The 25,620-nt window shown below is 43.6% G+C and overlaps 2 protein-coding genes across 4 annotated transcripts in view; one reads left to right on the top strand and one right to left on the bottom strand.

Moving 5' to 3' along the window:
• ZNF207 (zinc finger protein 207) overlaps nt 1–13,257 on the bottom strand; it is a 48,671-nt gene extending 35,414 nt beyond the window's left edge. Inside the window, exon 1 of the mRNA XM_069089908.1 lies at nt 13,254–13,257. The gene's annotated coding sequence lies outside the window, so the exon portion shown is untranslated. The remainder of the gene's footprint in view (nt 1–13,253) is intronic.
• CUNH17orf75 (chromosome unknown C17orf75 homolog) lies at nt 1–25,523 on the top strand. Of its 3 annotated transcripts, none has more exons than XM_069089911.1 (10): nt 1–259; nt 4,634–4,714; nt 9,081–9,206; nt 9,598–9,741; nt 12,066–12,123; nt 14,237–14,356; nt 15,726–15,790; nt 16,650–16,786; nt 17,576–17,679; nt 25,502–25,523. In XM_069089911.1, the coding sequence occupies exons 1-10, from the start codon at nt 102–104 to the stop codon at nt 25,505–25,507; spliced, it is 999 nt and encodes a 332-aa protein (XP_068946012.1). In that variant the 5' UTR covers nt 1–101; the 3' UTR covers nt 25,508–25,523. The 3 variants fall into 3 exon arrangements, with proteins under 3 accessions (XP_068946012.1, XP_068946010.1, XP_068946011.1); XM_069089909.1 differs by lacking the exon at nt 25,502–25,523 and adding an exon at nt 19,198–21,257 and having other exon boundaries at nt 3–259; XM_069089910.1 differs by lacking the exons at nt 1–259; nt 25,502–25,523 and adding exons at nt 651–1,014; nt 19,198–21,257.
• The last annotated feature ends 97 nt before the right edge of the window (nt 25,524–25,620 follow it).

The following is a 25,620-nucleotide window of genomic DNA, read 5'->3' as shown; positions in this document are numbered from 1 at the left end:
GCGCACAGGGCGCTCCTCCCCCATTCCCTGCACGCAGGCGCCGGCCTCAGGCTCGGCTCAGCTCGGCCCCGCTCGGCTTGGCCTGGCCCCGGCGCGCGGACATGCTGCCCTCCCTGCAGGAATCCCTGGACGGGGACGACAAGGAACTGGAGAGCAGCGAGGAGGGGGGCGGCGGCGGCGGGAGCGGGGGTGCGGAAGACCGGAGGCCAGAGCAGCCGCCCAGCAGCCACTTCTGCCTCTACGCCTACCACGGAAGCAGGTGCGGCCCTGGGGCAGGGCTTGGGCCTGCCCCTCCCCGGCTCGGCCCGGGCGCGCGCGCAGGGCACGCGCACGTACGCGCGGCCCGGGGCAGTGGTGGGCGTCACGAAGTCACCCCCCCCCCCCCGTGCCTCGGTTCCCTCCTCTGTTAAATGGGCTTAGTCGTAGCGCCCGTCTCTCCCAGTCGTTGGAAGATTCAGAGGAGGTCATGCTTGCGAGGCTCTTCAAGCGTTCTGTAAATTCTAAATTGCTGTTACTAATTTTTATTAGACGTAGCAGTATACGCGCGCCCCCGGCCCCGCCCCCACACTCCTGCAGCCCGCATGCAGCGTGCACACGCGCGCGCACACACGCCAGTGATCCATGCACACCACAGGCGTGGGCACGCGCAACAAGACTGCTATGGCACGAGGCACAAGTGTTCTTCGTGCTCCCTCTGCTCGGGCGCGAAGCGAGACACGCGTGCAACACGGTCGTACATGCGCACACCCACGCCGAACACTTCCGCGGCACACACGCCGTCATGCTGACCGCACAACACACATGGAGAAGCTCCTTAGACATGCTCCCCACCACGGGCATGGGCTCCCACAGGACACGCAGGCATTCATGCAGGTGCAGCTCGAGCCGCGCGCTGCACCCATAGTCTGCGCGTGCCAGAACATAGGCGGGATCCATGCATGAAGGCACGCACACTTACCCATCAGTGATGGCCCTGCTGAGTCTAAGATGGACCCATCCAAGGAGAGCCAAGAGGTTCGGGATAGAGCGGGGCTGGGGAGAGGAGATATGGGGGGGATGCGATCCACAGTGATAACCGGAGACCTCGGGGAGAGCGGAGGGGGTGCAGCCAGATCGCGGGGTGTGAGGGACTGAGGAAGAGGAAGCACAGAGACAGGGTTTTTCCTGGGCCGACTGTGAAAGGGAGGAAATGTTAAGAATGATGGGGGTTATGTTGGATGGTAAGGGGAGGAGGAAGCTGCTTTTAAAACAGTGAAGATGGGCCTGTTTGAAAGCAGAGGAGAAAGACCCAGTGAATAAGGAAGGATGGAAAACGAAGAAGATCTGGTGATCAGATGGGCCCAGGATGTGAGGAGGGGTTGGCTTCCTCCAGAAGGGCCTCTTCATCCTTCAAGGCTGGAGGAGAGGAGGATGGATGGGGCGTTGGGGAGGAAGGTGAGCTTGGGATGAGTACCCTCAGTTGTTCCAGTGAAGAAGGAGAAGGTCTCTTTGTGTGGCTGATGTGGGAGGAAGGAACAGATGAAGGTGTTTGAGGACAACATGTATATTGAAATCCCCAGTTCGAGGCTCAGGACTTGGGGTTAGGAGAAAGACACTAAGCTAGGTCCTGAACTCCCCAAGAAGCAGGGAGATTTAGGTGCCACCAGGTCTGGGTAGAATGTTATATTTGAGTGAGGGAGACCTAAGGAGAGGTGGCTTAGTGTAGGTGGTAGAGGGGAAGGCCTGGGAGCTGCCTTCCCACTCTCTTGTCACAGAGCGGGTGTGGTGGGAGGCACAGCCCTCCCTGGTGATGCAGTGTTTTCAGGGGTTGCAAGGATATGGAAGTGGTGGGAGAGAAGCAGATCTTATGTGACAGGCGGTTAAAAAAAGAGCAAGGCTTCTCTAGAATACAATGCACCTGGAGGGGAGAGTTGGATGGGGACCCAGAAAGCCCAGGACTAAACCAGATGGGGACGAGGGATGGGCAGCCCATGGTTCTGAGTCAAGCTACGGAGTAGGCGATTACCCAGTAGTCAGTCACCAAGCACGTATGAAGTGCTTGCTGTGTACCAGGCATGGCGACAATTGTTGGGGATATAAGGACGGTGATGAAACAGCCCCAGCCCCGACGGAGCTTAGGATCTATAGGAAGCAATCTGTCCATGTGTAACGATATACGAAGTCAATATTAATGAAATGAACCCAGAGTGTACTAGCAGCTGGTGGTGACGGATCAGGGAAGGCTTCATAGAGAAGGCAGCCCATGAGTTGGGTCTCGAAGGAAACCAGGTATTGTGAGGCCGAGATGGGGAGGGAGTAGAGGCCGGCACAGGGCACACACAACCTGTGCAGTGGGAGGGAGGCAGAAGATGAAATGTGTGAGAAATGGCAGGAAGGCCACTTTGGCTTGGAGAGTCATGTACATAGCAGGAGCAGTGGTCATCTTGATTTGATTATTGTTTCTTGAGTGGAGGTGACAAGGTGTGGTGAGAGAGGGGAGGAGGCAGGGGGACGATGTGGGCATCTGGCCCTGCTGTCTGGACACAGGAATTAATGTAAGGGTGGAATGTATTGGGCTAGGATCCTGGAGGATATAAGGAAGAATAAAACCCCTTCTAACCCAGTGCCCCTTCTCCATCCTCTCATTCACACCATTTCTCCTTTCATTCTCCCCACCTCCTCATTTCTGTCCCTGTCATCTACTCCATCTTCTCACCTCAGAAGTCCCTTCCATTTCTAAATCTATAATCCTATGATCAGTATCCCAGTTATTTCCTCCATCCTTTCTCCTGATCATTGCCCCAGTCCTTCCTGACCCACTCAACTCTGTACTCCGAATTTAGTCTTTCCCTCTCTTTTGACCTTTGCCCTCCTTCACTTTTTGTCATCTGTCCTTTTCTCTCCTTGCCTTTCTCTCTTTTGCAACCTGATCATTCTTTCCCCACTCTTCCTTATCTCTGCTGCTGCCTTCTCTCCTTTCCTGTATCCCATTCTCTCAATTTTCCCTCTCTCCGGACCTATCACTTGCCTTCCAGTGACTAAGATTTTATTATTGTTTTATTTATTTTTTTTGTTTTTGCATCACATTCATTTCTGAATATATACTTCTATCCTTCCCTACCTGGAAGTCTTCCTTTGAAACAGAGATTAAAAGAAAAGGGAAAAAAATAATTCAGAAAAATATCTGATTACATCACCTGCCTACATCTGACAGCATAAGCAATGTTCTGTACCCACAGCCCCTCACCTTTCCACATCTTCTCAGCTCTTCTCTGAGTGTGTTATCAGTCATAATTACCTATTGTCCAGTCTTGTGTTATGATTCATTCTGCTTACAACATTGTATTCACTATATGTATTGTTTTTCTAGATCTGCTTCTTTCATTCCACATCAGTTCATTTAAGTTTTTCCGTGCTTTTCTAAAATTTTTCTTATTTGTAATATTGCATTACATTCACGTCACCATTTTTTTAAACCATTCCCCATATCAATGGGAACGTCTTGTGCTTTTAGCTTTTTGCTAACAAAGAAGTGCTTCTAGGAATGTTTTGGCATGTATTCCTTTTTTTCTCTATCTCAGCCTCCTAAGGGTATGTGCGTAGTGGTAGAAGCTCTGGGTCAAAGGTTATTCCCTTCCTTTGTATAATTCCAGATTGCTTTTCAGAAGGTTGTACCAATTCACAACTCTACAGTTAGTGTGCCTGTCTTCCTACAGCCCCTCTAACACTATTGTCCCATCATTGTTAATTTGGTAGATGAGTTGAAACCTTAGAATTTATTGGATTTCCATTTCTTGTATTGTTAGTGACTTGAGATAGTCTTAATATGGCTGTTAATAGTTTGCAATTCATCTTTTGAGTAATGTTAATTCATCTCACTTGACCAATTATCTGGCAGTGAAAGGATCTCAGTTTTAGACATGTTAATTTTCTATAAATGATATCTTAAAGTATTAATGAAGTTTTAAGCCATTGAAGTTTAAAATTCCGCTAAGACTTTTGGGATACCCTATATACCTTGAATGTCAAACCTTTGTCAAAGATAAGGAGTACAACCTTGTTTCCTTCTTGCCCTCGGCGCATTGGTTTTGTTTGTGTAAAAGCTTTTAATTTGATTCAGTCAGAGTTGCCTATTTTGTCTTCTGTGGTCTCTCCCTTATTTGGTTCAGAATTCTTCCCCATGGCTATCATTTTTATTATTAGTCTCCCCATTCCATATTTGTTTTTAGCTGCCCCTACACAGTTTGGGGTTCTTGAAGTGGGCCTAGCTTGTGGCTTTGCAGGTATAGTCTTCCTTTCAGGTGAGAGAGCTCCTGGATCCTGCAGGTAACTAAGCTCTTTACCTTGGGTGCATGCCTTCCTCTGGGTGGGCCTTGGGTTTTTCATCTGGAAAACTGAGGATTGGGAGCTTCTGTCCAGCTCCAAGGATTTATGGAGTCAGATCCTGAATGGACTGCCTGTTGTCATATTTTCTCTTGGAGTTTATCTTTTCCATCATTAAAAAGAGGCGGCTGCCATCATTGGCTTTCTGTTCTCACACTCCTAGCTGATTTCCCCTTTGACTAGCTTTTCCCCAGTCTTCCCCCTTCCTGTCTGATCTCCACAGTGGCCAGATTTCTGTGACTAATGGCCATAACAATCCCGTGGTTTGCAGATCACCGACACAGCGAGGGGACAGTGACGATGGAAGTCCGGGTAGCCTGACTTTGGAAACTCCTTCTGCTGCAGACTTCAGGTAAAGCCAGCAGTCATTTTCCCATCTCTAGTGCAGTGCTGACATGTAGGGCACAGCAATCCTGATTTTCCATTGTGTAATCCCTGCGTCAGCCATATAAACCTACTTCCTCATGAAAACCTGGACATCTATTTTCTGATATTGTGGATATAAGAACTGGGCAGGTCCCAGTCACTGGTCAATCAGTGAACACTTATTAAGTGCCTACTGTGTTCCAGGCACCACTCGAAGCAATGGGAATACAAGAAAGGCCAGATTAAGGCCCTGACCTGGAGGGGCACGCAGTCCAGTGGGAGGTCCAAATAATGCTTGTGTCAGTAGTAGTTAAACACTCTGGGGACACCCATGAGATTCAACTATTTGGATTTAAATGATATATGAACATTGCTCTCAGAGGTAATTAATGAGAGGGAGTTTGGCTCAATGGTAGAAGCTACCTTTGGCCCTGACACACATACTGGGTCTGTGACCCTGGGGAAACCCTTTGACCCAAGGCATCAAACTCCAATAGAAACAGGGGCTATCAGACCATACATAAGGATTCCTACAGACCACATATTGACTTAGAAAGCCTTGTATTCATATTATCTATGTTTTGCTATATTTTTATTTTGTGAAGTATTTCCCAAATACATTTTTATCTGATTCAGGCCACATCATGCTGGATGGGGCCCTGGGGCCTGACAACTAAGACTATAAATTATAGAGAGTGTCAACCTGCATTGGTAGAGGGACTTTTTCTCACCTGAGAGTCCCCTATATCAATGAATTCACAGGTTCAGTCCCTCCTTAATTGTTTTGAAGATAATTTTATAGTTTTGCTTTTCACACTTTGTTCTCTATGACCCTGGGCCACCACTACTGTGTGCTCAGGCACTTACTACCAAGTCACTTACAATCAAGTCAGAGATGGGTGGTGACCTGCCTTGGTGGAGGGAGTTGCCACAGCTGAAGTTTGTTGCCCACTCTTTGCAGTAGGATCCTGTATGTAGAGTCAGAAAGAGCCTCAGAGATCAGAGATCATCTAGTCCGGTCACCTTGTTTTTACACATGAGAAAACTGAGGCTCAGAATCATGTCTAAGGTCACACAGATCAGAGACTTGGAGCCAGAGGGGACCCTGGAGGCCAGAAAGCCCAACCCCCTTGTTTTACAGTTGAGGAAACTGAGGCTACAGAAGTGACATGCCCAAGGTCACCTAGCTCTATGAAAGGTCTGAGGGAGCATTCAAACTCAGATGTTCCTGACTTCAAGTCCAGTGTTCTGCCCACTGTGCCATCTCACTGCCTCTGTAAGTGGCAGAGCTGAGATTTGAACTCAGGTCCGATGTAGGGATTTTATATATATATATATATATATATATATACACATACATATATGTGTGTGTGTGTGTGTGTATTTTTTTAAAGCGATTGGGGTTAAGTAACTTGCTCCAGGTTACACGGCCAGTTATTTCTGGGTGTGGTGCTAAGTATCTGAACCCAGATTTGATCCCCAGGTCATCCCAACACTGGGGCCTGTGCTCTTACTTACTGAGCTACCTGGCCGCCCCTAAGCAATTGGGATTAAGTAACTTGTTCAAGGTTACACGGCCAGGTGTTTCTGGGTGGGTGCTAAGTGTGTGAGCCCAGATTCAATCTCTAGGTCATCCCGACACTGGAGCCGGTGCTCTTACTCACTGCGCCACCTGGCCGCCCCTTTAGGGATTATATTGAGAGCATATGCCTATAGAACAGTGTGGAGATTTGAGCAGAATGTTCTTTCTCTGTCTTCATGCAAACAGGACCAGGCTAGAACCACTTTCTATCTGGAGGCCCTTGGGACAGCAGCTCCCAGGACTTACCTCCTCCCAGCCCTCCAGGGTCTTTGCCTGCCCTGTCCCCACCTTGCTGCAGACTCAACCCTTTGGCCTGTGTTCTTCCTGTCACCTCCATGACCTTGCTCCATTCTCTTTCTCTCTTGCATCTTTACCTTTTCCCTCCTCTGGCTACAGCTTGCAGACACATTCACATCTTCCTGATCGTAAAACTCTACCTCACTCCCACTCCCCCTCGGGCTGTTGTTTCTTGTCTTCTGTGAATGTCACTGCTGCTACTTCCCCACTACTTAGTCGCTTCTTGGGCTTTTGTAATCTGGCTTCCATCCCTGCTATGCTCCAGAAATAGCTCTCGTCAAGGTCAGTGCTAACCTTTTTGCAAAATCCAGCAGCTTGTTTTTTTTTTCCCCCTGATTTCTTCTTCTTTATCTCTCTGAGGTATTTGGTGCTACAGGACTGCCCCTCCCCCTGCCTTGGTCCTCTTTCCTGCCTTGGCTTCTAGGACATTGCATCTCCCTCCCTATCCCTTCTCTGTCTCCTTTGTTAAATCCTTCGCTTCTCTTTGTCCATTAAGGAGGACTTTAACTGTAATTTCTGTCCTCAGGCCTTTTCTTTTCTTTCTCTACATTCTCTCCTCTGGTCATTTCATCCTGGCTACAGTTATCACCCCCATGTTGGTGATTCCCAAATCTCCATTTTCTCCCTCACCTTGTTCCCAGTGTTCCAGTCCCACATTTCTAGCTACTTTCTGTATGTCTCCATATTCCCAGCCCTCCTCCTGACTCCTCCATTTTCTTCTTTGGTACCTCTATTTTCGCAGTCAACCAGGCTCAGAACTTCAGAGACACATTTGAGCTCCCTCTCCCTTATTCCTCATCACCTGCCAAGTCTAGTCAATTTCTTGGCACTCTCAGAGTATCCCTTCTCGTTCAGGTCCTCATTGTTTCTCACCAAATTTCCAGAATAGCTTCCGACCTGATTGTTCTTCCAGTTCTGTCTCTCCGTGCTAAGTAATCTTTATTGCACCCCTTTGGTCATGCTTTATTTCGACTCAGAAATCTTTAGCGGCTCCCCTTTCCTACCAGTGAAACATGATTTCCTGATCCCCCCACACTGACCCACGTGATGTTCCTCACCAGTGATGCTTCATGCATTGGTCAGCTCTGTTTCCCAGGGCCAGAATGCTTTCCTTCCTCACCTCAGCCTCCTGCCTTCCCTGGCTTCCTTCAAGACTCAGTTTAAGTATTCCCTTCTTTGGGGAGCCCTTCCTTGTCCCCCAGCCCCTGTACTCTGCCATTACCCTCCGTTTATGCTGTGTATAACTTGGTGTGTGTGTAGTTCTTTGCGTGGTACCTCCTCCATGGGAACGAGACCCTTGAGGAGAAGGGCTATGTTTTTCCCTTTCTATATATCCCCAGCATTAAGCATATGCCTGGCACATAATAAGTGCTTAATAAATGACCGTTGACCAGCTGGCCAGTCCTGGCATTCCAAGCCCACTGCAGTTGAGTTCCCATCCATTTTTCAGCCTCATCTCACACCACTGCATCTACTCTACCTCTTAGGTGAACTGGACGAATCTTAGTGACAGGTTCTTTCCCTGGTCCTTCCCATTTCAGTGTCTTACAAAGGCCTTGCCTACCACCTTCCCTTCCCTCTAGGCCTTCAGCCACCTCCAGGAAGCCCAGCTGAAAGCCATGCTTCCCTGCTCGGATTTTGCCGGGAATTCTCCTTAGTGCTTAGCACTCTCTTTCTTATAGTTATTTGTGGAAATGACCTTTCCCTCCCTTGCCCCATTAGATAATAAGTTCCTTAAGAGTTTATATCCAATTCCTAACACAGAACTTGGTGTGTGTGTTGGGTGCTTAAACAGTAATTGCTTAATTGAATTTCATCTGAAATCAAATTAGAGATTTTTGCTTCCTGTTTCATAACAGAAAACTCAATTGACAAAATGTTTGATACTAGCTTTTGGCTCCAGGCATGGTGAGATGGAAGGTAGTTGGCATGGTCACCAAACTAACCACAACACCAGGTAAAGAGCTTAGAGTAGGGGTCTTTAATCTAGAGCCTGCAACTTAAAAAAATATATATTTTGAAAACTATATTTCATTGTGATTGGCTTCTTTTTTTCATCCTTTGTATTTTGTTTTGGGCACTCAAAACATTTTTCTGTGAAGGAGCATATTTAGTTTTCCTAGATTACTGCCAAGGGTCCATGCTGCAAAAAGGTTATAAAAGTCTTTGGCAGAGACAGGACAGAACAGGGAGTAGAGTAGTCAGGTGTCCTGGGTTTGAAAGTTGCCTCAGATACATTGTAACTGTGTGACTGGCCAATTCACTTAGCCTCAGTGTAAAATGAGATTGGGTTTGATGACTTCTGTGGCCCTTCCCAAGTCCTAGGAATCCTGTCCCTGAAAGTCATTCTAGCTTCATCGGACATTCAGCTCTGCTCATTGCAAATCCAGAATTCTGTTGGCAAGGAATAAATTAATTTATTTATGTAAAACAAATGCGCGCACACACACATTTATTTTGTTTGTTTCAAAAGCCTTTCCTTGGTAGATACTAATTTACCACCTGACGCAGAGCCAGAACTTCGGAGTGCCATCACTAAACGTGTGTCCAAAGGAGCTGTCTTCGAAGGGCTGGGCAATGTTACATCAGTGGAGCTGAGGTAAGGACACAGGATACAGAGTTTTTGTTTCTTAGCTAATTGATGGTAGGGATAAGCAAATCCCCCAAGGCCAGATCTCACTAGCTGATATGTACTTGGCCGGCTCCATGTCTAGACCCATCTTGATCACAGCAAGGAAATTGTGAAGCTTGACTCATCCCTCCTTTAATTAGTTAATTAAGTTAATACTAGCAATCCACTTAACCTTTCCCTTCCAAGTATTTAACTTAAGGCATGATAAGGAAGTGGGCAGACTCCCAGTGTAGATATGATGAAGATGAGCAGTCTGGAGAGCTGTCTTGCTAAATTAGATGCATCTTGGCCACAGGATGAATCACTAGCCTGTTCCCTTTGACTCTTTTTTATCCCCTTCTCACCCCCTATCCTGCAGTCTTCCAGATTCCCGAGTTGGTTGCTATTACTGCCTTTTCCAGCAAGACAAACCGCTTCTAGAAACAGCAATTGCAGAGTCTGTTCCTGACTCTCCTGAATACATAGTCTGTTTCTTAGGAGGGTCTGAAAAAGGACTTGAGCTATATCCTTTTCTTTGTCTCTGAAGATGTCAGGGAGGCCAAGTCAGGAGAATAAAATAGAAGATGGGTTCCCATGTACTTCTGTGATCCAAGATCCATCCCATCCCCAGAGTTTCACCATGTCATTTCCACAATATTTTATTCATTTTATTTTTAAAAATTAATATTATTAATTAATGGAATGGAGAAGTATTTATTTAGTAGCCTTGGGGAGGGGATAGAGAAATCAATGAAAGCTTCCCTTGCCCTGACTGCCTACCTAGGCCCTTGGGCCAACCATTGGGAATTTGATTAGCTGTTGGCAGACTGGGGGAGGAATCTAGGTGAGGAAAGGGAATGTCCTTGGTGGGAACCTCCAGATGTTTTCTTAATTTTTAAAATTAATAATACTGTTTAGGTACTTTAAAATACTTGTTGATTGGTTCATTAAATGTTTTATTGAAAGCAAACATCAATACTAACCGCTAAACTTTTTACATATAAATTAATTAAATTAAATACATACAATATTATAACACCTTCAGTCCTTTCCACTTAAATTTCTAACAGGATTCTTTGGCTATTTATGTTTAATGATTTTTAATCATGTTTAAACATTTTAAAAATGTTTAATTTTTAATTAATCCTTAATGTTTAATTTTTAAATTATCACCTACTTCCAAATGATAGTGCCCCTTCCACTGTCCTTTGTAACAAATAAGTAAAATTAAACAAAACACATCAATATATTAGCAGTGTCTGAAAATGTATACCTCATTTTGCACCTGTAGGACTCCCCCCGCCCCTTTTTGTCAAGAGGCAGGAGACATGCTTCACTGTCAGTCCTCTGAAGTTGTGATTGATAGCTGTATTGATCAGAATTCTGAATTGTTTTCCTTTATGTTACTACAGTTATTATATAAATTCCCTACAAAAGATTAATTCACTTTTCCTTATATAATTGCAGTTAGTCTGTACTCTATTCCTCTCGTTCTTAGTCTTTCACTTTCTTTTCATTATAAAAGACTTTTTAGATTCCTCTCTGTTTCTCATACTTGCCCATCTTAGTTGCATTACACTATTTCTATACATGGACATAGCACAGTTTATTTAACTATTTCCCGATTGTTTGACATTTAGGTCATTTCCAGTATTTTTGTTTTTTACAATTACATATAATGTTGCTAGTGAAAATCTTTGAATAGATAATTCCTTATTTTGAGCGATGATAAGACTCTCAGGATATATTTCTAACAATGGAATTATTGGGTCAAAGTCAGTGATTATTTTTGTAACTTTTACAACCTTTAGATTGATATCTTCCGATTGCTTTCACAAAGGGGCGGCTAGGTGGTGCAGGGAATAGAGCACTGGTCCTGGAGTCAGGAGGACCTGAGTTCAAATCTAGTGTCAGACACTTAACACTATCCGTGTGACCTTGGGCAAGTCATTTAACTCCAATTGCCTTGCCTTCCCCTGTCCAAAAACAAATAAACAAACAAAAAAAACCAGACTGCTTTCATAAGAGTCTCCAAATTTGCAATTCTACCAGAATAATGAGTGTACCTTTTTCTTCACAGTCCAGCCAGCATTGTGTTTGGTTTTTATTTATTTTTGCCCATTTTGTGGCTGTGAGAGCTAATTCAAAGATACACTCATTAGTAAGGTTGATTGTTAAGAATTTGCATTTCATCTTTTTAAAACTGTCTGTTTGAATTCACTTCTACTAGGGTTGTTACAACCCGTAGGGATAGTGATTTCATTAGGATAGGGAACTCCCAGGTGGTCGGGTCAGGTCAGCACCTCCTTTGCGGCCTGCAGGCTGAGGGAGCCGTAGCTTGCTTGTGCTGGCACAGAGAAAGGCCTGGAGCCCAGCCCTCCCTGCCGTCCACACCGACTCTGCGGCGGTCATTTCCCAAAGGCCGCTTTTGGAGACTGCTTTACTTCATAATATTCATAAACTGAGAGATTTTATCTTTTATTTTGCAAGCTTAGAACAGCCATCTTGGTTTATCTCTTCTTATTATTAATTATTATTATCTCTTACTATTATTAGACAGCTAGGAGGCACAGTGACTGTGAACAGAGCACTGGACCTAGAGTCAGGAAGATCTGAGTTCAAGTCCAGCCTCAGAGACTAGCTGTGTGACCCTGAGCAAGTCACTTAACCTCTGTGTGCCTTAGTGTCCTCATCTGTAACATGGTAATAATAGGAGCACACACCTCCAAGGTTGTTGTGAGGATAGAATGAGATCATATTTGCAAAGCATTTTTCAAGCCTTAAAGTGCCATATAAATGCTAGCTGTCATTACTATTATTTATTACTATTATTCCTTAAGATCATACTTTCAGACTTGAGTTGGACAAATACATCCAAGGCCTGAAGACAAACGTGGATGGCAAGGTAAAAAGCCTGACTTCATCCTTTTTAAGCATGGGAGAGGAATAGTATTGGATGTCATGGTTCTCCTCTACTTGCAGACCTTTTTCAGGTGGCCACCAAGAATCCTAGATAGACGCTGCTCAGAAGCAGGCAGGGAGTTCAGCCCACTGGCCCTGTGCATGCTAGGTGATGGCTCTGCTGCCTTCCCTCCCAACCACACACTGATGGTTTGGTTCATTCACTGAGATGGCGTGTGAATGATGACCGATGAGGAGGTGGGGACAGGGGCCTCAGCTCCCCAGGGCATGCCTGCTGGGCAGGCCCTGCTCAGCCGAAGGATGCCAGTGCTCTTGTGCCTGGGGCATGGAGAAGAGGCAAGCCCAGGTCTTCTGTCTCCAGCCAGATCCTGGGCTCTCCACAGGGTGTCACCTCACTGGGTTTCATCTTTGGAATAACAGGCTGCTAATAAAAGCAACAAGTGCCATTTCTCGAAGTCTGGCACATCACTTCATGTAGGCCATCTTGTTTCGTCCTCACAATCCTGGGAGAAGCAGGTGCTATTATTGTCCCCAAACTGAGTCAAGCAGATACTATCCAGGATCACAAAGCAAGCTGGGAGGCAGGATTTGAACGTGGCTGATTCCTAGGTCACATAACAGGGCTTCTTTTGCTAGTCCACAGCAGAGCTGGCACCTCCCCAAGGAAGCCACCCTCAGGATTCGTGTTCCAAGCAGAGGCTGGAGCAGATGGCCTCTGAGGTCCTTCCACTGTCCCTCTTTAGCCCTCAGTTTCCCCATTTGGCCTCAATGGCTTCAAGGTCCCATCCAGCTGTATGGGATCTGGGATCCCATGAAATCCCACTGAAGGTAGCACTGTCTGCTGCTGTATGGCCCACTGGCCCACCTTGGAGCATAAGATAAGGAGTCACTCAGGGTGCCCCTGATTAATCTCAGTGCTGCTGCCCATCTCCATTTCAGGTACCCAGGGCAGTGGGACTTCCTTGGAAGGTGATGCTTCATGGAGAGAGAAGTGTCTCTGGGGGAATGTGAGAGTGGCAGAGCCGGGATGTCAGCACTGGGAATAGGCCTACTTGTATCGTAGCGAGGTTCCTTCCAATTCTGATTGTTCAGGCTGGACTCTGTTCTCAGTTGCCCCATGTACAAACATTCCATCCTCTCCTTTGAATGGTGGCTGTCTTGGGTGAAGAAATGACAGTGCACACAATGACAACATCACTTTAAATAAAGAATTTTTACAATAGTTTCCATTCTGGGTTTTTTTGCCCTTTTTCTTGATTTACATTTAAAAAAAATTAGGAACTTAAACATTAACAACCATGAATATTTCACTGTATAGACAATAACAGAAAAATAGGATTGCATATGAAGCCATAAATCTTTATGTACAACTATGGTTTCTAAAGTGTATTTAACGTGATTAAAATTTAATATGATTAAAAGCCAGGCACAGTGGCACATACCTGTAATCCCAGATATTGGGGAGGCTGAAACTGGTAGATCTCTTAAGCTCAGGAATTCTGTGCTGTTGTGGGCTAAACCCAATTAGTGTGTGCACCAGTCATAGCATTAATACGGTGATCCCTCTAGGAATGGTGGCCACCAGACTGCCTAAGAGGGACACACAGGCCTAGGTCAGAAAAAAGAGCAGGTCAAAGCTCCTGTGCTAGTCAGAGTGGGCCCAGCCTATAAGTAGCTCTTGCCCTCCAGCCTAGGTCAGAAAGAGAAAACCCATCTTTAAACAATTTTGTAGTATCAGAACAGCTCAACTTGTCAGTATCCCCTTCTGAGCTGCCTTCTGCACTCAATGTTTTATTTTGCAAACCGAATTTCTTAACAAAACTTACTCTTCTGGGAAGGATACATGTTAGCATTTTTTTCTGATCTTAAAAATCAAAAGTGTTTTTCTCGCAAGGTTTATATCTTTGCATTATTTTTCTGATCTTAAAATTCAAAAGTGTTTATCTCCCAGCTCTTATCACTGTCAACAATGTTGAGACAGAAAATATTACATCTTAGTTAAAATGGGATCTATCACTGTCAACAATGTTGAGACAGAAAGTATTCTATCTTATTTAAAATGTTGAATGCTAGTATTTTATTCTGTGTATATATAGGAAGGTAACCTGGAGGCCTGCACCAAATCGTACCTTAGCAATTGGTTTGAGGCAGCCATATGCCCTGTCGAGAGAGTCGTGCATCTCTTTCAAGAGAAGCTTACCTTTCTCCTGCATGCTGTAAGTATCAATACTTGCATTCCATTGATTGAGAGCCAGCTGGGAAGTTCTATGAAAGATTTAAAGAGATTACTCATGTTTATTTTTCCATTGGGCCCAAATGTAGCTGTCACTCGGAAGCAAAGCCGAGTTATTCAGTCAGTGGAAGTTGCCAGTTGAAGCATCTTCATGGGGCAAATCATTTCACAATAACAATCTCCTAGGTACTTTTTAAGATGACTTGTAAACAGAATTACTTCCCTAAGCAGTGGGAGAGGAAGAGAGAAGCATCCAGAGGATCATAGATCTTTCTAGAGCCAGAAGGGACTTCAGAGGCAATCTAGGCCAACTACTTCATTTTATATGTAAAGTTACTTCCCTCTGGGTGAGTTGCCTCAGGTCACACAGGTGGCATGTGTCAGAGGTGAGATTTGAACCAAGATCCTCCAACTCAGCAGCCAGGGTTTGGTTCCTTTAACACACTGCCGTCTCCTTTAATGACACCCAACAATTTGGATGGAAACTGGAAAATTCAGTAGGTATCCAAATATTTTGGTATTTAGCAATGAAGTGTATATGAAATCACCTGGATATTGACTGGATTTTCCCTCCAGATAATTGTGTGGGGTAGGTTCGGGCTTGGACAAATAAGGAAGCTTAATCTTTACTTTGTAACAACAGTTGAAAAGGCCAAGTCCTCAAGATGAGTACCATGCTCTTTGTTCAGCACCTTGGAGAGAGCAGTGGAAAACTCAGGATCTGGAATGCAAACCTAGACTTCAGACATCGGCTCTGCAATTTGCTGCCTGTCATGACCTTGGGCCAGTCATCCTGTTACGTCCAAGCCTCAGTGTTTCCTCTACAAAATGAGGCCAAATGGACAAAATGATCTCTAAGGCCACTTCCAGCTCTAAACATTCAAGCTTCTGATCTTGGTCAAGCACTGTCCAATCAAATGTTTGAGGAAGGTTGTGATCTGTCCCAAGGGCCAGTCCAATAAAGAGTGATTGAAATGAAGAGAATGGTGTTATTAAGTTAGATGAACAGAGCTGGAGCACTTTCTGCTACATAATGGCCTTAGAATAGCTCAACATAGAAAAAAGCCGTCCAAAAGGAGGGAAATCCTAGGTGTGTTTGGGAAAGGACAAAGAGGAAATTCATTTATTTGTTTTCTGTTTTATTTTTTTGGTTCCACATTATTGATCAGGGTCTTCTGTAAGATTCTGTTTCTTATTGGGTATCATTACTTTTTTCTGTCTCCCAACCCTTAGCCTCCAAACATAGGGAAAGAACCCTTTGTTCTGGAATTACTAAGTGCTTAATTGCTGCTCGACTGATTGAACCAAAGCAAAACAAATACATGCTGACAGAATGAATTTCTCTCTTGAAGGCTTTGAGTTACACTCCTGTTGAAGTTCAAGAATCAGATGAAAAAACAAAGAGAGACATTAATGGGTAAAGACTGCTAAAAGTTTTATGAAAACATTTTTTTTCACAAGTTGCTTTTAAATTTTTTTTTTTAATTTCCAGATTTATTTATTTATTTTGAGTATTGTCTACATATTTTTTTTTAATTGTTCACATAACTGCAAATCTCTGTTGGATACAACTTGCTTATAAATTCAGTGTGTAACTTTAAAAGCTGTCTTGTCTGTGGCTTTTTCCCCCCCTGGATCTTTCATTTGTGTACTTTAATACTCCAGTTTCTCTTTTCTTTCATTTCTTTCTTTTTTTTTTTTTTTGCAACCCTATCACTACTTCTTCCCACTCCTCCCAGCTACCCTCCAGTTCTCCCAACTACCCCCCTCCCCCCCCAAAAAATTCCCAGTAACCCATATGCATAGTTAAGCAAAACAAATTCCCACCTTGACAAATGTAGTCTGTTTCATTCTGCACCTGAGTCCATCACTTTTCTTAAGAGTTTAGTCTCCTGCTTCATAATTGTTGACCTTTACTTTAAAAAATATTTCTTTTTCCTTTCTGAGCCCCTTTAAAAGTAACACATGGCTAGGTGTAGTCCCCGCAGCCCACAACGCTAGAACTGGTGGAGTGTTGAGGAGTTTGAAGCTTCAGTAGGACTGAAGCTGATGAGGTGTCTCCAGTAAAGCCTGCACTGATGTGGTGAGCCCCTGAGAGGAGGCTGCCTAAACTGGCCTTTGTTGGGAAAACAAAGTGGGTTAAGTTTCAGCACTGATGAGTGGTAGGGGAGCAAATCTAGGAGTGTCAGCTGTGCTTTTCAGCCTGGGTGAAACAGGGAGACCCAGTCATGATGACAACAGTGACATCTGGAAAAAGGAGCTCTCTTTTGTGGCAGGTTTCTGAGCGTGGCCAGTCTCCAAGGACTAATTCATGAAGGGACCATGACATCCTTATGCATGGCCATGACTGAAGAGCCACACAAGTCAGTGGTTATCAACTGTAGAGGGCCTCAGCCGCAGTTTTCTAATGCAGGTGAGACGGTTGTTCTAGAGCGTTCTTTGTTGGTTCATTTCTGAGACTGGATGTTCATGCTGTATGTGGTAATGATGGGGTGAGGACGGCTTATACAGAGTTTTACGTTCTACCTTCCATTTTTCAGGCTTTTATTAAAAAGAAGTTTCATTGGTATCTTTTATTCTTAGAACACTTTTATTTCCAAATAAATTCCCTCCCTCATTCCCCAGCTCAGTGCATCATGCCTTGTAAGAAAGAAATTTTTAAAAATCTATCAGAAAACTTTTTTTTACTGTTTGATATCTCAGTTAACAGTAGGTTACTTAGAAGAACGATATATGATACAGATTGATAAGTGTAAAATGCAGGTTAATATATTATTACAAGTGCTATAGTAGCCTATGTAGAATGTCCTTTGCATAAGGAAGTGGCAGAGTGGTGGATAAAGGCCTGCATTTGGAGTTAGGAAGATCTGAGTTCAAATACTACAATATCGGGGGACTTGGGTTCAAATCCTGCTTTTAATGTTTATTACATGTATGACTTGGAGGCCTCAGTTTCCTCATCTGTAAAATAAGGGGTTGAATGAGATGGCCTCCAAGGTCCCTTCTAGTTGTGGGGCTAAAGGCAAGCCACGTGAACTCTGAGCCTCAGTTTCCCTTTCTGCAATGGAAATAACCATACCTGTAGCACTTAAATCAGAGGGAGGTCATGATTTAACATATATAAAGAGCTGAGCAAACGTTTCAATGCTGTATAAACTCCAGATATTATTACTGTTTTTCACTGTTCCCTGATGTTTTACAGGAAGCAACAGGTTTTGTGAGGACTGGATGCAGGCGTTTCTGAATGCCGCGGAAGGTGGCAACCCATTTCTTTTCCGACAAATCCTAGAGAACTTTAAACTGAAGGTAATTTACTATTGATTTGGATCTTGGCAAATAGTCGTCTTAGTCTTCTATAGGAGTGTTTATCACACATTTTTAAACGGCTGGTGCACAGGAGATGTTGAACCATTTAATTTCCTGATTACTAAGTTAAATGCAGTGGCAGTTTCAAGTGGAATCGGTCTTGCAGTATGAGAGAAATTGGTATTTTCTGTGAAACTTTTGGAGGCACTGTGACCTGTTGCATGGAACGCTAAACTTGGAGACAGGGAAGACCAGGGTTTGAATCCTGCCAGGTACTCCCCAGCTCTGTCCCCAGAAAAGTTGCTTGGTCCCCTAGGCCCAGGCAGTGCCTGAGGACCTGTCTGCAGAGGCAGACAGCTCCATTCTAGTGGGCTTGTTGTTCTAATGCCAAACTTATATTTGCCTAAAAGACCATCTTATAGAGAACTCACAGAAATGATCTTTCCTATGTTTGTGTATCTGGTGGCCTAATGGTATGAAATTCTGGGTGTTGTCACTTCTTGTTTAAGGATATATATATATTTTTTTTAAATGTACTGGATTTTTTTTGTTGTTTTTATGCCAGTTTTTTCCCCCAAATATATCACTCCTCTCTCTCTTCCCCAGAGTCACCCTGTGTGACACAGAATTTTAAAAAAAGAGGAGGTTAAAAAAAGCATTTCAGCAAAACTAATTAACAACTGAAGAAGTATAGTCTGGCAATATACATGATGTTTCACAAAGGGTCTGTTTCTTGAACCTCATTATGAAAATGAGCTTAAGAATACATTTTGTTTTAACATAACAGATATTTCCCAACAAACACCCAGACAAAGCACTTTACAAAATATGCTCCCTGAAAAAGCTATTTGAGCATTAATTGTTAGCAGAAAGGACGGCTGTAAATGTACTCTTTAATCATGGCAATACGGTGCTAACATTGACTGTTTGGGCAGTTTGGCTGCCTCTCCAAGGGAACTTTAGAATATTGCAGTCATTGTAATTTTTTTTTTTGCTTTGCTCTCTTTGTTCTGCCTTACTTCATACAAATCCTCTTGGTATAGTACTTTTATATTATTTCCATTTACTATCATTTGTTCAGCCATTTCCCAGTCATTGGACCCATGTTTTATTTTAAGATTTTCCTGATCATATCCAAGGTTGCTATGATTATTTTTGTACAATAGATCCTTTCTTCTTGGGATGTAGTCCCAGTAGTAAGATCTCTGATTCTGTGCCAATAAATTTGTGTCTTATATCACTCCTATAAGGAACCTACTATTACGATCTGTTCACAGTTTAATAGCTTTTCTTGAGTAAGTCAAACTGTTTTCCAGATGGTTCAATCATTTGACTGCCCCACCAGCAGCAAATTAATGTGCCTGTCTTCTTATAACCTCTCCAGCGATGAATGTCTCCCGTCTTTGCCCTGTTTCCTAGCACAGTGCACTTCGGACGGCACTTGGGCATTACTTAGACCTTATCGTTAATTAACTCCCCACCCTTTACCAAGATGAAAACTACGCGCCTCTTTTCTAGGCTATCCAGGACACCAACAACCTCAAGAGGTTTATTCGCCAGGCAGAAATGAATCATTATGCCTTGTTTAAGTGTTATTTATTCCTGAAGAACTGTGGCAGTGGAGACATCCTACTGAAAATAGTGAAAGTAGAGCACGAAGACATGCCGGAAGCCAGAAATGTGATCCTGGCCCTTGAAGAGTTCATGAAAGAAGAAGGAGCAGCGTAGACTTCTGAATTGTTTGTTCTCAGAGGCCCGGAGTTGCTGCAGCATAGTACTGAACAGTCATACTCTCATGATTCATTGGAACCAGTTTGTCATTGTCATAATGGGTCATGCTGTCCAAAAGCATTAGGTGATTTCAAACTAATTCTAGGTTGCAGTCTTTTGGTGGTTTAAATCATGTAAAAACCAGTGAAAATACTTTCCTTTGAGTCTTAAGGATAGAAGTGTGTGGGTACATAGTTGTTCTCTGTCAATCTTTAGCCTCATCAGTTATTGAGTCTTGGGCTTGAAAGGGACCAGCAGAGGCTACTGAGCTCTCTAGTCCTCTGTCTGTGTGGAAAATCCTATTTTTCTAGGCTCACAGAAAGAGTTCTGCAGCCTCTCTTTTTAGTCTCTGTTTAAAACACTGTTGAGACATTTTCCCTGACAGAAAATCATCATGATTCTTTCTCAATCACCTCTTGATTTAGCATTTTTGTAGCTCCTTGGAAAAGATACAATTCTAGACTTGGGGCAGACCAGCTTCACAAAAACATTGCAAAGACAAGTCTAGAACACAGCCCATGTCTTAAAAGCTTTGCACTCTGTGGGTGCATGATGTATTCTGTTGGATAATGGCAACGTTGATATGGTCAGCCCTGGTGCTGTTGTGCAAATAAAACTTGGATTTGTAACAAATTGTAAAATGAGCTTGTAGAGTAGATGTGCCCATTCAAAGGGAAAACGTTAGCTGGTTTGTAGAATGGCCACAAAAATGAATCACACTGACTGTTAAAGAGACTTTTCTTTTTTTCAACAAGTTGAAAATACTTGACTGGTTGGTTGATTGGTGGTTGGTTGGTTGGTTGGTTGCCATTTGAGTGATTAAGAGTGGGGAAAAGAAAAACCAAGGCATTCTGCTGGCAACATGTAACCTCGGAAATGCAACAGAGATTCCTCATTACATTCAGACTCGGGCATTGATTTTTATTTCTGTACTTTCATTCTTGTTCTCGGATTGTTCACACCAAATCAGTGGAAGTCTGCTCTCAAGAGAATCAGATATCTTTTTTCCACTGAAACAGATTGCAGCTACATAGATGTAGCAGTGGTTTTCCTTGTCTATAGCTATTTAAATAAACCCCATATTTGATTATTATTATTTAGTCTTGTCAGTCATAGAATAGTGGGAATGAAAGACTGAATCCAGACCCCTACCTTTATGCTGATTCCTGTTTTCTTAGGATTAGAGGAGATTCTATAACCTTGTAATAGGAAACATAAATCGTATATTTTTACTGCACTGAGGATATAGAGAAGTCCTGAAGGCCTTTAAGCTGAGTAATCATCTCAGATTTCTCTAAATTCCTATTAAGTGCTGAGTTACAATAGTAATCTACTCTTTCAGAATGGCCAGCAGTGTTTTCCCTCCTTTTTATCCTCTAAGGCACAGAAATTCATCTAAGAAACATTAAATACCTACTATGTGCACTTTGCTGTGCTATACATTGAAGGTGATTTTGGGGGTGAGGAATCAGACCTGTGATTTCATCAGGGTTGCCTCAGTTGAAAAAGACCAAATTCACATCCTCCCCCTGACACATGTTGTCTGTGGTCCTGGGCAGATCGCCTGACCTCTTGGTGCCCCAGACCAAAGTTTAGGGAAGGTACCCAACTGTTCTTATAGAGGAAGTTTCATTGTGCTGAGTTACTTGGAACAATACAATCATAGGCCCAAACCCATCTCCCCCCAGCAAAACTTAGCTTTTTATTATGGCATTTTAAAAAATTAGATGGATTCTCAAAAATGACATCCATTTTAATTCATGGCTGAGTTTTTATTTCATTAAAATAAAGGTTATCTTTCTGTGTAGCAGTTCTGAACTTTGTTTTCCTTATTGGTAGACAAATGGGATGGGAGGACCAAGGAGGACTTGGATATTTACCATCCAGAAAGTGAGACCCACCACACTCAAAAGCTCAGGTCGCTTCCTTTCCCTTTCCTCCATTTTAGCCACCAGATGATGCTTGTCCTCCACAGCAGTAAATACACCTTGCAGTAGACAACAGGGAGGTCTACAATTTTCTTGGGAAACATTTCAGCTCTCAAAATGATATTTCCCCAGCCTTTTTTGTCTTATTGAAGAGTGGAAATTCCATTTTCTTTAAAGGAATATTTCCATTAGGAGGCTAACAGCCCACACACTAAGTCACATGATGCCACCTAGCCACCCCACATGATTACCTTCTGAAACATGCTTCCTAGACACGATAACACCCAGGTGGTGAAAATGCTGAAATACAGCTTTTCTCTAATACCTTTCCGTGGAAAACAAGATGAGAATCATAGAATGTTACCTGTTGTCATACAACAATCATCGACTAAATACTTCCCATGTGCCAAGCGCCATGGTATGCAGTTTACAAATATTAGCTCATTTGATCTTTACAATAACCTTGTGAATGATAAAGGTAGGCTGAAGCCAGATTTTGGAGGGCTTTGAGAGCCAAACAGGAGGGTGTATTTTATCTAACAAGCTAGAGTAAGCCACTGGAGTCCTTGAGTAGGGGAGTGGCAGGCCTGTGTGTTAGGAATATCAGCTTGGCAGCTTCTTGGAGGTTGTATTGGAAAGGAGAGAGAGATTGGAAACGGGTTGAGAGACATGTTAGTTCAGGTGAGAGGAATGAGGATGGTGGCTCTAGAGGGAAGGGGATAGAGTTTAGCAATATGGAGGCAGAATTGACAACCAATTAGATGGGGAGGGTGAGGAAGAGAAAAGAGTCAAGGAAGATTCAAAAGTTTCAAATCTGGGTCACTAGAAGGATGAGAAATAGGCAAGTTTGGGAAAAATGAGAATGTGGGGAGAGGAAATTTTTGTATTGGATGTGTTGAGTTAGAGATGCTTGGGGGACATCCAATTAGAGATTGAGATGAAGTAGTTGGTGATACAGGTGTGGAATTTTAGGAGACAGGCTAGGGTTGGATGTGTAGACTGGAGAGTCATCTGTTGAACCAGTGGAAACTGATAGTGCCTAGCACATAGTAGGGGGCTTACTAAATACAAGTTGACTGGCTGACTAGCTGATGAGAACACCAAAGAGAAAGAATAGAGAAGAAAAGAAGGAAACATACACTAAGGAGACATCCTGGGGTATATGTACACATAGAGGCTGGAACACGGATAATGATTCAGTAAAGGGGGACACAAAGCATTCAAAGAGGTAGGAAGAGAGCCAGCTGTGAGTGGTGTCATGAAAACCCCAGGAAGGAGGGTGTCTAGGACAAAAGGGTGGTCAGATGCTACAGAGAAGTTGAGAAGGATTAGGACTGAGAAAAGGCCATTAGACTTGTCAATCAGGCATTTTTGGTAAACTTGGAGAGCGGTTGAGTGACAAGGTTGGAAGCCAGATCACGAGGGGTAGAGAAGGGACAAAGTGGAGGCCGCAACATGGCAACCGCTTCGTCTAGGAATATGACTGTGACAGGGAGGACAGATACAGAACGATAACTTGAGAGGGTAGGGGAAGATGAAATGAAAGATTTTATTTTTTAAGGATGGGGGAGATTTCTAATCATTAGGAAAGAAACCAATAGGTAAGGAAAGATTTAAAATTAGGAGAGGGGAGGATCACGTGATGGAATTTGAGCTCTAAGGGCCCTTAAAAGTCATCTGGTCCAACCCCTTCATCTTGCAGATGAGGAAACCGAGTCTAGAAAAGGTTAAGTAGTTTGTTGAACATCATACAATTAGAGCTGGTCATTGAACCCATGTCCTCTGACTACAAACCCAGCATTATTTCCTCATGAGCGAACCTATCTGAAATATCTTTGAGGTTCATGCTCTGTATGAGCATAAGACCTCTTTTTGTTAGAAAAAAAAAGTATTATAAAGAATACCTGCCAAGAAGCATCATCCTTCCAAGTATTCCCCTTGGGAGCCTATATATTATATATATATATATATATACATATAAACATATATACATACATATATATGTGTGTATATATATATACTCCAGTACAGCTACCATTGCTTAGAATTCCTCTTCGGGAATTGTGCCCCCCAGGCCAGTTTCCAGACCAAAGCCAGGCTTGTGACATTAGGGTTGCAGTTAATTTGCTTGATTCCCCACCTCATTTCTCCAGACCTGCCTCCAAGGGACTTCTGAATGTGCCTAAAACTCTGAGCCATCCGAACAAGTCAGAGATTTACTGTTCTTGAGGACAGTTGTTTAAAATGTGTTGCAGGTTTCAAAGGCAATTCTTAAAGAAGAGTTACGGAAGTTTATTTAAATGATGGAGATAAATAAGCACGTGAATTTTCTGAGACACTACTTGGAAATGGGACAGTTGGCTCATTTGGGTGGGGGTGGGGACATTTAGTCAAGGAGCAAGGATGGCAAGTGACGGGAGCATTGAACTGAAGAGTCACAGGACCGGGGTTTAGATTCTGCTTCACTCACTTGTGTGGCTTTGATTCGGTCATTTTCTTCCCATGGGCCTCAGTTTCTTCATCTGTGAAATGAGGAGGTTGGATTTGATGATCTCTGAAGCTCCTTCCAGCTCTAACTGACCTTCCTGTAATTTATTGGTCAAACGACCATCTGAACTGTTTGTTTCACTCTAGAGCCTGTGGAACAGTAGCTCTTACACTTTCTTGTTCCAAGAATCCCTGCCTCTCATGCCTACTACCTGTGTGACCTTAGGGGAATTACTCTGTTTCCTGCAGGACTTGGTTTCCTCATCTGTAAAACGGAGGAAGGGAGAATTTGGACCAGATGTCTTCTGAGATTCTTGAGAGCTCCAGATCTCTGATAGTGTTATCCTAGGGGCCTGGTACTATAGCTAGAAAGTCTGAGTCCTACAAATAAACCAACTGACCCACAGTGCTAGAATGAAAAGGTGAACAAGTTGGAATTTCTGAGGAGATTCCAGTGAGGGATAGCATCAGCAAGCTGCTTAGGGCACTGAGGTTGAGTGAATCTCCTGATGTAACATAGCCTGTGTGTATTGGAGGCAGCACCTAAACCCAGATCTTTCTAATTCCTAGGCCAGCTCTCTCAGAGAAGAAAGGGAAGGGAGGAAGGAGGAAATGAGGAAGGGATAATGATTTTTCCTCTTTGAGGAGAAGAGTAGTGACTGCCCCAGAATCCAAACCCTTCCCCAAACTAAAGTAGAATGCTGGATTTGCAAATTCTGCTTATGGGACCCTGGGCAAGCTGCTTGGCCTGTCTACCTCAGTCTCCTCATCTGTGAAATGGGGACAATAATAGCACTTACCTCCCAGGGTTGTTGTGAAGATCAAATGAGGTGGCATTTGTAAAATGCTTGGCAAACCGTAACATGCTATATAAATGTTAGCTATTATTATCCTCCCCAAGCTCTTTTCCAGTGTTGCTGGGGGCGAGCCCTCGCTTCATCACTCCTGCCCTAAATCATAGGAGAGCTGAATGGGAGACAGTGATGAACTTGGCCCCCTTCCCATTCCCCTTTCCCTGCCCTCCCACTCCTTTTCCTTCTAACAAGCCTTGGACACTCTCAAAAGAGAACTGTCATCTTGGACCTCAGGCCTGGGCTCCCCTCCCAGAGCAATTCTGGGAAACCCTCTGAGACATTAAAAAACAAAGCCCAGAGATTTATAGCGCTCCACAATTTCCCAGCCTGGATTTGCTGGAGCAGAGGGGAAAACCAGCAATGTAAACATCTCTCAACTGAAAAGCTAAAACAAGGGCCTAAACGTGGGGATCCTGGGCTTGTTTTTAAAAAATACTTTGCTAACAATTTAAATATAATTGATTCTTTTTGTGACCCTATGTGTTTTATTCTTTGCATTTAAAAACATTCTTCTGAGAAGGGGGCTGTGGGTTTCATCCAATTTCTAAAAGGGTCCATGGGACACAAAAGGTTAAGGACCTGCTAATCTAGGAAAAAGAAAGAATTCCCTATAAGAGCCACCTTTGAAGTCTGTGCCCCATATTAAACAATTATCCTCAAAGACTTTCTCTGTTTGGGGGGCACCCCCACTCCTAGCAGGCCTCAGTCTCCAGGCTATTGTATGTGTTTCAATAGTACTTGGGAGCATATATCTGATTTTTCTACTTTGTTCTTCTGCTATAGGTATAACACGGTCCCTCTACCCGCCACCTCCAAACATCTGTACCTCATTTCCAGCATCACAGATGAGGAAACTGAGGCCCACAGAAATGATATGGCTCAAGGTAACCCAGGTAGTAAGA

The sequence above is a fragment of the Petaurus breviceps genome, unplaced genomic scaffold (genome assembly GCF_028583685.1).
Source record: "Petaurus breviceps papuanus isolate PSGF00001 unplaced genomic scaffold, PetGlider_PUasm1.0 186, whole genome shotgun sequence".
Taxonomy (NCBI): domain Eukaryota; kingdom Metazoa; phylum Chordata; class Mammalia; order Diprotodontia; family Petauridae; genus Petaurus; species Petaurus breviceps.
The sequence above is the reverse complement of the archived record's forward strand: the minus strand, read 5'-3'. Positions and strand labels throughout refer to the sequence as shown.

Coding starts and splice junctions, on each gene's coding strand:
- CUNH17orf75 (XM_069089909.1), top strand. CDS start 102: ATGCTGCCCTCCCTGCAGGAATCCCTGGACGGGGACGACAAGGAACTG. Junction 9,742..12,065: donor TCTGAAAAAGGACTTGAGCT/ATATCCTTTTCT, acceptor TTAAGATCATAC/TTTCAGACTTGAGTTGGACA. Junction 17,680..19,197: donor TAGAGAACTTTAAACTGAAG/GTAATTTACTAT, acceptor CCTCTTTTCTAG/GCTATCCAGGACACCAACAA.